General features: G+C 30.7%; 1 protein-coding gene across 1 annotated transcript; it reads right to left on the bottom strand.

Annotated features, from left to right (window-relative positions):
* Positions 1-9,263: 9,263 nt before the first annotated feature.
* On the bottom strand, positions 9,264-11,411 carry LOC114189085 (uncharacterized). Its single transcript, XM_028077792.2, has 2 exons — positions 10,655-11,411; positions 9,264-9,735 (listed from the first exon to the last, which is right to left on the bottom strand). Exons 1-2 carry the CDS (start codon positions 11,115-11,117, stop codon positions 9,656-9,658), a joined length of 543 nt encoding a protein of 180 aa, XP_027933593.1. The 5' UTR covers positions 11,118-11,411; the 3' UTR covers positions 9,264-9,655.
* Positions 11,412-13,585: the final 2,174 nt, after the last annotated feature.

Below are 13,585 nucleotides of genomic sequence, written 5' to 3'. Positions count from 1 at the left end.
ATTTTAAACTAAAATAATTACATTTTCATTTTTATCCTTTAATTGATTGTTGATTTAAATTTCACTAATTTTTAAATTAAAATAATTATTTTATAATTTTATTTCTTTAAATCACAATTTATTTAAATTCAATTATTTTTTAAAAATTAAATTAATTATTTAAAATAAAAAAGGATATACACGTGCGTAATGTATATATTTTCACTTGTTTATAACAGAGTATTTTATAGATTAACAATTTTTAATTTATTAAATGGTATCTAACATAGTTAATATAGTAATTAATTATTTTGATATCTAAAAATTAATTGTTGTTTAATGATTTTCATATAATGATATAGTGATATAATGATGAAAATATTTTTTTTAAATAAATACTATATTGAAATTAGATTAATGAAAAATGTAATATTTAAACCATTGTTAATCGCTGATGAATATTTTTACACAAGAATATTTATTGAGAAATTCTGGCTGTCAGCAAAATTTATTGATAAATGTCACAATCTGATTTTTCTTTTCCCTCCTTTTCATTTTTTTTTTATCTTCTTCTTCTTCCTCCATACAATACTTAGAATACATCCTTGTTTCAAACCTAAAGTTGTTAACTTGACTCGAATGATTGTATAGAAAACGAGGGTATTGGAGCTTCCTAGTTTGCTTGCTTCACCCAACGTTCATAGTCCGTAAAGACAGCCGGATACAATGAGATGCGATCCATGGTTGAAAAACAAAAAAACCCCATCAATCCGCAAAGAAAAATATTTTCTTAGTTTACATTTTAAATATTTGAGTCCTATTATTTGTTTACAATATTGACTTTAGAAGATTTTAAGAAAAAATATTATTATTTTTTAGTAGCATCATTTATTAATCTTAAATACTTATAATTATATTTTCAATTTTGGATAATGATTTTTCTCTTAAATAATTATTTTTCATGTTGTAAGTTAATTTTTCTCATTATTTAAGATGTGTAGGCTTATAGTTTGATCTAAACTTAATTAGTGATTTAGTTTCTAATTTGTTAGTTGGGTTCATTTTGATTTTCTTATTATTTTTTGGTTCAATTTAATTCAGTAAATTTTTAAAAGAATTTAATTTAGTCCCTCTTATTATTTTTTTATTCAATTTGATCTTTTTTTTAAATGATCTAATTTTGTCTTTTCTGATTTGAGAATAAATTAATAATTATGCTTAATTACAATTTATGTATACATGTTAAAATAATTTTTTTATAATTTATACATCAAATTATTCAACCTAAATACTAAAATTATTTTATTTTTTACATTCTACTTAAATACTCAAACTTTTTAGACTTAGATAAAATAATATGAATAAAAGATAATAAAAAGATCAAATTGAATCTTTTTAAAAAAATAAATAACTAAATTACCAAAAAATAATAAAAGAACAAAAATAAACTAAATTAACAAATTAAATAACTAAATCACTGATTAAACTTTTATATATACTCGCGCAAAGCAAGATATAACATAAGCATGCAGGGGTGAACACACTTGCTTAATTATATTACAACACCATTGACTAATGGAGAGCTTAGACCCATAACCCGCGGCTCGGGCCTCCGACGGGGCAGGGGGCGGGCTTGGGCTTGTTTGTTGGTCCACAATATTTTTATTTTCAAATAAAAATTTAATGAATAAGTTTTTTTAAAGTGGACATTAGCATAAATTGAATATGTTTTTCTTTTTTTTTCATTTAAAGTTTTATTTTAAAAATACATTATTTTGATTCGTGATGCATTGAATAAAAAAACTTTTAAATTTAACCATTGGATTCATGTGTACTAGATTGAAAAGTGTTAAATTGGGCCACAATTAAATGCATGATGCACCAAAATTTTTTTAAATTCATGATGTAGCATAAATGTGGGTTAGCCCACGGGCCTGTGGCCATAATGAATACGGGACGGACCACATTTGCCCAAAAACCTATTATTTGTATGCACTTTTTTTTTTCTTATTTTTTTATTAATTCGGTAGTTATTATGTTTCAAGTATTATGTATCAATATTTCAATTTGCATCATGTATTTGTATCTGACACGTATTTGTGTTTGATACAATAAGTACTTTATCGGTATTTTTAAATAAAATATTTAATTTATAAAGAAGTAGTATGATGATAATAATTTCTAATTATTTAGTTTGACAACATTTAATACATATGATTTTAGTTTAAATTCACACAATAACAATCATATATTTATCATATTTTAAAGAATTTTTGTATATTTTTCAATATGCATGGTAATATAGGTTGGTTGTCTTGTGTTGGTCCGTTAACATTTGACCCGCAAAAAGTGAGTTGAGTTGGCTCGTTCTACATAAGAATTGCACTTTTGGCCCGTTTCGTATAATGATTGGCACACAAATTTGTGGTCTAACCACGTAAGAAAATCTTAAAAATAAAAACAATTTATTAATATTGCACCAATAATCTTTTTTTATTGTTTCATATCTTCGTTGCCAATAAAATTGAAATAAACTAAGTAAACATAACATTAAGATTTACATCAATTAGATATATCAAAATTAAACCTTTCATAAACAAAAAAAAATATAAAAATAATTATTGTTTAAGCTACTAAAAAACGGTATCAAGTGATTAATGTTAAATGAGACCTTTAAATATTTAAAGAAATAAGAATTTTTTTTCTTATTGAAAACATCAACACGATTTTGGCCCGTACATCATAGATACATAGGCATGGTAATACATGTTGTTGTCTTCTGTTGGCCTGTTAACATTTGGCCCATAAAAAGTGAGTTGAGCTAGCCCATTCTGCATAAGAATTATGATTTTGGCTCGTTTTGTATAATGACTGGCACACGAATTGGTGGTCTAACCCACATAAGAAAATCTTAAAAGTAAAAACAACCTATTAATATTGCAACGATAATCTTGTTTTATTGTTTCATATCTTTGTTGCCAATAAAATTGAAATAAACTAAGTATACATAAGATTAAGATCTACATCAAATAGATATATCAAAATTAAACCTTTCATAAACAAAAAATATATAAAATTAAATTATTGTCTAAGCTACCAAAAAACTATATCAAATGATTAATGTTAAATGAGACCTTTAAATATTAAAAGAATTAAAAATTACTTTTTCTTAGAAAACATCAACACAAGGTGTGATTTCACTAAAATCAATATCATATCAAAATACTACACAAATGTTGCATTTTATCAAAGCCAGGTTTCAATCTTGGGACCTGTGGGTTATGGGCCCACCACGCTTCCACTGCGCCCCTTTGATGAACAAGTAATTATTTTAGTGCCAAAATAGTTAATACCAAAATCAAGATGTTTTATATATATTTTTTTTTATATTTTGATTAACACGATGTAGATTTTATGGGGAAGAAACAAGTAAAACTTAAAAGAAAAAACGAAATAAAAAAGAATGAAATAACTTCTTTTTTTTTATTCGGAAGAGATATCTACATCGCCTTAATCAAAATATCAAAAACAAAAGATTTTACATTTTATCAAAGCCAAGTTTCGATCCTGGGACCTATGGGTTATGGGCCCACCACACTTCCACTACGCCACTTTGATGGATAAGATATAATATACAATATATTAAAAAAGAATTATTAAAAAACTATATCAAGTGATTACTGTTAAACGAGACCTTTAAATATTAACCTTTAAATATTAAAAGAAGGCTTAAATAGTCATTTGGTCCTAGTTTTGGTCAACTTTAATTAGTGCTTTGATCAACAAATCCACTTTCTCCGATTGATTCTAAAAAATAAACAAAATAAACAAATAATAAACCTCAATTGCCACGTGTCAAATATTCTTATTTTGATTCCATCATTTAGCTACAAGCATACCATAAACGTCATTGTTTATATAAGGTTTGATGTATATGCCCAATTTCAAAGAAAGGAAAGAGAAGAATGTTAATGGGTGTAAGTTTAGCGGGTACGGGTATCCATGGGTACAATTACTATGATACACGTACCCGCCCCGTTAACATGTGGGTATAAAAAATACTCGTACCCGCGGGTAGCGGGTATCCATTTTTAATATTCGTTTTCTACCCGTTGCGGGTTTTATCCACGGATACCCGCAGGTACAAATTTTTTTAACATCCCTAACCACCGTGGTCACCTTGCCGAAAATGAGTGGTGTAAGTATGTTAGTGGGGAAACTACTGATTGGTCATGTGATCTTGACCGATGGAGTTATTTCGAAATATTAGGGTCTCTTAAGGAAATGGGCTATCATAGTAAAAAGGGGTTGTGTTATTGTGTTGAGATGTTGTTGCACCCCTTGGATGATGACAGGGGTGCACTTAATATGCTTCATATCGCAAGGCATTATGGTGAAGTGCACATGTTTGTTGTGCATGGAGTTGATGAAGCCCAAGTATAGGATAATATAGTGGAACCTGAAGGAGATGTTGGGAGACCTTTAGAGAGTGGTGAAAGCAGCCATGCTGTTAGTGAATTTGAAGTAGTAGGAACTGAGATTATAGTAAGGTCTGCTCCACGTGAAGATGCAATGAACCAAGAGACTGAAATTGGATCAGAGGAAGGTGAAGTGGTTGATAGTTTAAGAAGGTCTGCTCCTGAAATTGTAGTTGATGATGTGGATGAAGGTATTGGGCATTTGGAAGAAGAAGTAGAAGTTGAGGATGTGGGTACATGTATTGGTAATCCAAAAGCTGAGACTAGGCTGGATGATATGGCTAAAGGTGATGATGAAAGGGTTAAGGTTGAAAGTTGGATTGATTCTGATGCAATTCCACCAAGGTTAGTCATCCATATCACTGTTACATAAAATTACATTTTGTGTTATCAACTAACAAATTTGTTTCTTCAAATATTGGTCCAGGTCTAGGTTTACCATGCAAGCCAACTGTGACACGTTGGTAAACAACATGAGTGAAGCCTTCAACAGTGTTATTGTGGATGCAAGGTCCAAGCCAATAATCTCAATGTTGGAAGAGATACATTTATATATTATAAACAGGTGGTCCAGAAACAGATCCAAGGTGCATAAGTACGAGGGTGAAATTTGCCCTAAGATACGAACCAAATTGTCAAAAGAATCTGAAAAACTAAGTATTAGATACCAAGGTATACTCATGTGGTCCTACTATTAGTTAAGTTTTTTCAATTTGGTCCTAATTTAGGTTTATAACTTTTCAATTTCGTCCTATTCCTGGTGCAGTTGGTCAGGTCAGAAATTGTTTGAAGTTAGACATGTCTCACTAATTGGAGACAAGTTCACTGTGAACATAGAAAGCGAGGAATGCAACTGTAGGAAATGACTTATTAGTGGGATCCCATGTTGTCATGCAATTGCTGCCATGAACTTCCTCAGCTTAAAGGCAGAAGATTACATTCCACATTGGTTCAGACGTACAACATATGAAAAGATATACAACTTCATAGTTCTACCTGTCAATGGTCACCTTTTCTGGAAAACAACCACCTTCCTTGATGTCCTACCAACACTTAAAAGAAGGCTGCCAGGGAGACCAAAGAAGAAGAGAAGGTTGGAAGCTTGGGAACTGAAGAAAGATAACACCCAAATGAGGTCAGGTGGTCATAGAAAGAGATGTTCAGTTTGTCGTGTACTTGGACACAACAAGAACAATTGTCCAACACTTCCTGTCCATGGCTGTGAAGAACGTCCCACTGAAGTTGCAACACCACAACCAACTCAACCCACACCAAATCAACCACCACTAAGTCAACCACCTGTAGTACCCACTCCACCTGCAACACCCACTCCACTAGCAGCACCACCACCACCAAACACTACAGTACAACAGCCCAATCAACCATCTTATGGAATTAGAAAGATGAGGCCAAAAATGAAAATACGAAGGCCACCACGTCCATGATAAGACTATTGAATGTATTTTGGGGGGAGGGGAATATTTTGTTTTGTAGTTATACTTTTTTGAAAGAAATGAATGTGCTAATTGGGAAATCAGGATGTATTATGAATTTCAATTTTTGGATTTTGAATACTATGATATTTTGATGGAAGGCTTAAAAAAAAGCCTTAATTAGGAATGCATCAACTTTGCAATTTTCAGAATTTAGTCTGCCTTCTTCATTTTCAAATTGTTCGTTCTTCATTTCATTAAAATTACAAAAAAACATAACTAACAACTTTAAACAGCTGAGAACATGTAATTATACAAAAAGGAATATCATTCATTCATATAAGCAATGTAATTATTTAAGCTAGCCAATGGCAATTACAACCCATCAAAACCACTACATTCATTACAACAGAAAACTTATCACAACTAATGACAATTGCATCCATTTTTTCCAAACACTCAATGAATTTTCCATATAAGCGATCTTCTACCTTTGCCTAACGATAATGGCATCTCGCTCATCAGCACCCTCTTTGTAACACCATTTGAAAAAGTTACAGTCCAACACATCTTCACCACGTCTCTGCAAAACAGAAAAAGAATATGAAAGTGAAACACTGAGAAACAAACCTTAAAGTTCGCACAACCTCAAAATTGTTTACCCAAGTTCTTTGTAGTTCTAGTTGTGAGCACCACTGCAATGTCTCCGCAATCGTAAATTGAGGGTGAGTCTGAAACCCTAGAACCACCATGGCATAAATTGCAAGTTCGGTGAATCCAGCTATTGTAAGAAGAGGAAGATGCCCCACGAGACATTCCTTTTCAGCTGAAGATCGATGGAAGACAACCACAATTCAAAATCACGCAAACCCTAACTTTCAATTATAACATATAGTCTATGCATACAGTGGAAATAGACATGTCACTGAACAACAATCCACGTCACACAAAAGAACCATGTAGGCCACTGTTCCATTAACAATTTAGACGTAGTTAAGAAAAAGGAGTTAATTGAAAAAATTTAATGAAAGGTAGGACCAAATTGAAAATAATTTCAAAAGTAGGACCAAAGTAAAAAAAGTCGACTAAAACTAGGACCAAATGACTATTTAAGTCTTAAAAAAATTAAGAATTATTTTTTTATTGAAAACATCAACACGAAGTGTGACTTTACTAAAATCAATATCATGTTAAAATACTAAAAAGAAACTACATTTTATCAAAGCCAGGTTTCAATCCTGGAACTTGTGAATTATGGGCGAATGACACTTTTGGTGCATTACTTTGATAGATAAGATATAATTTACAATATACTTATTTAGTCCATTTATTACTTTTAAAATATTTTACAAAGCTCACCCACGACAACACCTCTTCTTTGATTTGACTTCTCTTCTTCCCCAACGAGAGCATATCTACACAGCAGAAGCGAAGGTGACCCACGTGGCAAAGTTTCATTTCTCGTTATCCAATGACTGCGAACTTGGTTGTGATGAATTTGTGGGTTAGAGCTTTTGCGGGATTTGGGGTTTTTCTGGTTGTGATTGTGGGCTAGGAATTTTGCGAGATTGAGGTTTTTCTGGCTGTGATGCAATTTGGTTAGGGTTTTCGTAGATTGACAGATTTGTCTGTTGTGATGAATTTGTGGGTTAAGGGTTTTATAGATTGTTGTTTTTCGAATTGGGTTTTAAGATTTTGGCTAGTGTGGTTGTTTGCTTCTCGACATCTTCTGTGAAAACTTCATTGACCCCCTCTTCATGTTCATGTTATTGCAAATCTGAGAAAAACATCGAAAAAAATGGCAGGTCAGTCTACCAATCTGCTAGCCCGTCATGTTGCAAGTCAAGTTATATTTTTCAACCTGTTTTCAGGTGAAGGGCCAACCTGGCCCGACCCATTTTGGACGGGTTAACAATGGGTCAGGTCATATCGGGTTGGCCCATTTTTTCACCCTTAGTTATTGAGATGATTTTATCGATGAAAAAATCTATCGATAATAAAAATTATAAATTATCAACAAATCTTACGAATGGAGTTGACCATCAAATACATTAATGAAGAAAATATTCGTCAGTGATGCAAATTCTAATTTACTGATGGGTTTTACAAACCAGTTCATTATTGACGAAATATTTATCAATAACTTAAACTTTAATTTAACAATAATTTTTTTTCCATCGATACAATTTTATCTATATTTACAAAAATTCTTGAATAATATTTAAATGATTATAGTTCTTAATTTGTTTTTGCTCAATTATATAGTTGATACTTTGATTTTCATTAATTATTTTTATAATAATACTTAATAAAATAGGTAAACATTTTTTATTCTACTCCAATAAATATAAAGTCAATATAATAAAAGTCAATTTCTTTTATTATATTATAATATATAAAATGAGTTAAAAAAACAAAAACAAGTGAGCTTGCAACTTAAACCGAATTATATTACAAAATTTTTTATCCACTAAAATTGAGTCTAGTTAAATTAAATTATTTTTAATTTAATTCAAAATGATTAATTTACTGCTATTTTTTTTTTGTCATTTTACAATAGTTGTTTTCGTCATCCTCCCTTGAAGGCAAGTTGAACACATATCACTAGAGGAATTTAGTCGTCCCTATTAACATAACTTGAAACACTTTGGCATATGCAGGTCAGGAAAGTTTTCCCACAATGGAAACCAATACTTGGTTTACAACAAATGGGATGGGGTGTGTTATTGGTGTGTACAGTCTGGGTCCACCAAGTTTGGGAGAGAATTCTTTTTCCAGCTGTAGTTTCCACAATGGAAACCAATACTTGGTTTACAACAAAGGGGATGAGGGTGGGGTTTCTAAATGGAAGCATGAGAGGTTTGGAAATTTTTTAGAGTGAAGAAGAAAGGGATTCTGATAGAAAGAGAATGAGGTAAGGATGAGAGAGTGAGAATTGTTCAGAGTGAAAAGAAAATGGATTCTATTTCAAAATGTTTCAAATGGAGTAAGATGAGAGGGTGAGAATTTTTCAACCCACTGCGTGAATGTGAACTTCCACTTTCACCTGTTACATTGTTCAGTTTTTAATTAAATTCAAAAAAAAAAAAATAGAATGTGTAGTGAGCTTCCACTTTCATATGACACGTTGATCAGCTTTTAATTAAATTAAAAAAAATGAAATATACCAGTAAGATGGTAAAAATTAGTAGTCATTTATTTATATATATATATATATATATATATATATATATATATATATAGTTAGGACGTTCAATTTAGTAAACAACATAATAATATAGTATATTCCAGATACACGCTAAATAAAAACTGAATTTAAGTCATAATAGGTCGTGTTTGAAAAGGTGGTGTGTGCATGCGTGCATATAATAAATTGGAAGAACAAATTTATGATATTAAATGCGAATCTTAGATGCAATTACATTTTATTTGAATCATGGTAAAGAAACGCAAATCCCTATACGCTGTGGTATTTACCAGTGGCTCAAAACTGTATACATGAAGAGACCTCGGAGAGACATACCAAAAACATATCTATAAAACCGTAAAAAAGAAAACAAGAAGGTGAAGGAAAAAGGGGTAATTAATTCAGTCCAACCATTTTTAGCTCCAAAAAAACCCCCGACAGAAAGCAGCACAGTTTTGTTTTGTGTTTTCCAGAAACGAAAGCAGAAGGAGATTTCAGATTCTGTTCTTGGCCTTCTTGCTCTTTCTCTGTGCATATATCTAGAACATATATCTTCCTCTGTACAAAATTTCCACACCTCAATGAAACTGCATTACAGAACAAGCTACAGCCTGTGCCCAATGCCTCAACTTCGTCTTTACATGTTCCGGGTCGTCCCCTACATTCATTTCCAACCACCAACTTCTCATCAACAATCAAAATTCATACAAATATCATATATTCACTTTTCAAACTTGTATTTTTGGTGCCATGAATCCAGTGACGGATCTAAGACCCTAAATCAAGTGGTGTATTTGTACACTTTTAAATATATACAGTCTATCATATAGCAGAACGGTCCACGAATTCAAATATAAGATTAGGGGCAAAACAAAATTTGTTCAGATACTTTAGTAATAAATCTAAAGTTAAATTACTCTTTTTTGTTCATATTTTTGTTCAAAAATATGAAGTTAATCCTCCATATTTTTTGGATAATGATGTTTAGACTCTTTTTTTTTATCCACTTTTAACATACCACTCTAATCACACTTAAATCATCACATCACATCACTAAAAAAAATAAAAATAAATAATTGAAGAGTAATTGAAGTGATAGATTAAAAATTGATCAAAAATGGTCAAAATATCATTATTCATATTTTTTTTTAGTCTCAATTTGTTTAAAAAATCGATGTAATTTGACGATTTTTGTTAAATTTTTTGAAGTTGATCAAGAATTTTTCATCAAAATTGATATTAAAATTATGTTAATTACACTAACAAAACAAACTATTCTTTTTAATAACTTTAATTTTAATGAAAATTTCTTAATTTGTTTCAAAAAATTGAACGAAAATAATCAAATTGTAGTAATTTTTGAAAAGAAATAAACCAAATTAAAACTAAAAACACTAGAAGAACAATTTTAACATTTATGAAAAAAACAATAAGCAAAAGAATAATTAATCCTAATTTTGACGATACCAAAAATGCACCTACATACCTCTCTATACACTTAAGTCCTCACTGCATGCATGTGATATCAAAGGGTCACGAGTGAACATGAAGATGTAAAGAGAAAGTGAAAATGTAACCTGGGTTACAAATCTTCCAAGAATCAGAGTCAGGCGGTGGTGGTGGTGTAAAGCTGATGGCGCTGCCAAAGGAAGAAGAGCCGCCGGCGTTAGGGGTGGAGACCGGCGACATCTGGCGGTTGACGGCGAAGTAGAGATCGAGAGCAGGCAAGGTGTCGCACAGTGTCTGGCCATCTTCCTCGTTGAAACCGAACCCTAATTCTATGCATCCTTTGAGCTCGTGAAGATCATCGTCGGTGACGTCATCGCAGTGGTGAAAACTGTTCCTCCTCGTTCTCAGTCTCGTCCTCCCCTCTTTCTTCTTCTTTCTCTCCCATGCAATGTCTCGCGGCGCCTCACACATCGACAACTGCTTCGACAAAAAACGCCTCCTTTTCTTCAACGCATCTTCTGCAAACGCAATGTGCTGCTGCAACTTCGTATCCACCTCCTGCATCTGCCCCCGTTGCTCCACTTCTCCCATGTATACTTTTTTGTGTATATACTTGATCGATTCAATGTGTATATATATTTACACCTACCAATGCATGAATGTATCTATTTGTGTATATATCTATCTCTATATAATAGGCAAACGGTGGTGCTTTATTTATTTGTTCAAGATTAAGAATTGACGGTGGCGGCGGCGGCGGTGGTGGTGGTGATCGGCGGAGGCAACCTTGAAAGAGGGTGGTCGCCTCGCCGTGAGGGTTTATTGGTTTGTGCCGATGGTATTATGAGTTGAGTTGGTTAATGGTGAAAATGGTGAAAAATGAAGGAAGCTAAATAATAATGGGGATTATTAAGGGGAGTTTGTATTCGGTGATTGCTGTTTCACCGTTCGTTTCTAACTGTCACCAACGGTTAATTATAGAACATGCTTTAAATACTTTTATGCAGATACGAGGATAAAAATCACAATTTGCTTTACTTCAACCCTTCCCAAATTTATGAGGCTCTCTTGCTTCCTTCCACTTATAGCAATATTGCATTTATGTTCATCATTATTCTTAATTTGATGATGAGTTAATTTTTCTTTTAATAATAAATAAATTCAGATACACTCTGTCACTTTTCTTAATTAATCTTTCAAAACCAAGAGAAAAATTGTTGCGTGGCCCCCTTTGTGTTTGTGTATATTTAGATGTATGTATCTGATGAAAGAAGGAATAAATAGTAACAATGGTTAAACTTCAAATAAATAAAGTATAGGGATTTTTTTAAGTGACTACAACTGTTTGAAAAGTTTTAGAAAGACGTCTTTAAAATTTACGCTTGTAAAATCAGATAAAACAGAACCATTTTTAGTAGGAGCTTATAAATTATATTTAAGTCCAATATTATATATAATTAGCTCTACAATTTTTTTAAAAATTTTATAATATTTACTTCTGAATACTCCTTTCTTGTTTTCACTAGGGATGGCAACGGGGCGGGACGGGGACGGGTTTCACTATCCCATACCCATCCCCGCATAAAAAATTCATCCCCATCCTCATACCCAAACCCAACGGGTATCAAACTTTTTTCCCATCCCCATCCCCACCGGGTAACGGGTATAATCTCGTACCCATACCCGTACCCATGTTCTAACTACTTCAATATTAATTTTTATAAAAGAAAAAAAATTACGATAAAGAAAACATAATATTATGAAATATTCAATATTAGGAGGATTTTCTTCGATGCCAAATACATTAAAATAAATTATAATTGTTTATATTTTATATTAGAATACCAAATAAAATTTCATGTGAACCAAAACATTTATTAAATTTGCAAACTACAACATTAATGAACTTAGTTGATAAAATTAAAAAATATTTCAAAAAAGTATAAAAGGAAAACAAATATTCAAATTAAAATATATTTTAAATGTTTGTTTACTTCAATTTTTTAAATTCTAATGAATCTCTTTTTTATACACTAATAAAAGTTATAATATATCACTTGATCAAAATGACACAAAGAACAAATATTCAAATTAAAATATATTTTAAATATTTGTTTACTTCAATTTTTTAAATTATAATGAATCTCTTTTTTATACACTAATAAAAAGTTATAATACATCACTTGATCAAAATAACACAAAAAACAAATAATAAACATAATAATAAAATTTTGACATAGATTTTGTATCTTTTGAACTTCAATATATGTTGCATAGTGACAAAAAAATATTCATAGAAATTACATTAAATTTTTATATTGTAGTAAATAAAAGTTATTTATACAATTAAAGTAAAAAAAATTACAGTATGATTAATAGTGAGTTATAAAATAACAAATAATTAGATAGAATATATCGAAATATTTTATTCTACATGATGAAAATAAACAATAAATAAAAATATTAAAAAACTAACAAATGTGTGTTTTAGAAATAATTTGAGAGACTATCGAAAGAAATCGCACAAAGGAAATCAAATGTATAATTAAGGTATGATAAAATGAAAAAAACCTTAGAGAACTAATTATTAAATTATGTTTGAAGTGGTTAAAAATAAATAGAAATATCATTAGTGACCAAAAAATTTATCATTAAATTACAAATAAATTAGTAATTAAATTGGTCACTAAATCAAGTACCGATTCGATCATTGAATCAGTCACTAATTTAGACAATAAATCAACTACTACCACCAATGACGAAAAATAGTGACTGATATGGGTTACTGACTAAATCAGTCACCATTTCATTTTTTCTTGTAGTGAATTATCATATACTATTCCTAAATATCATTATATATATATATATATATAATTTTAACCACTTCAAACAGAATTTAAAGTGAAACAATTACATTATGATATATTATTCTACATGATGAAAATAAAAACAATAAATAAAAATATTAAAAAACTAACAAATGTGTGTTTTAGAAATAATTTGAGAGACTATCGAAAAAAATCACACAAAGGAAATCAAATGTATAACTAAGGTATGAT

The sequence above is a fragment of the Vigna unguiculata genome, chromosome 6 (genome assembly GCF_037176805.1).
Source record: "Vigna unguiculata cultivar grain cowpea cultivar isolate G323 ecotype 2 chromosome 6, ASM3717680v1, whole genome shotgun sequence".
NCBI lineage: Eukaryota > Viridiplantae > Streptophyta > Magnoliopsida > Fabales > Fabaceae > Vigna > Vigna unguiculata.
The sequence above is the reverse complement of the archived record's forward strand: the minus strand, read 5'-3'. Positions and strand labels throughout refer to the sequence as shown.

What these genes read in the sequence shown, in the direction of transcription:
- LOC114189085 (XM_028077792.2), bottom strand. Translation starts at nt 11,117, where the DNA reads ATGGGAGAAGTGGAGCAACGGGGGCAGATGCAGGAGGTGGATACGAAG. An exon ending in TTGGAAGATTTGTAACCCAG is followed by an intron (nt 9,736 to 10,654) that starts GTTACATTTTCA and finishes AAATGAATGTAG; the next exon opens with GGGACGACCCGGAACATGTA.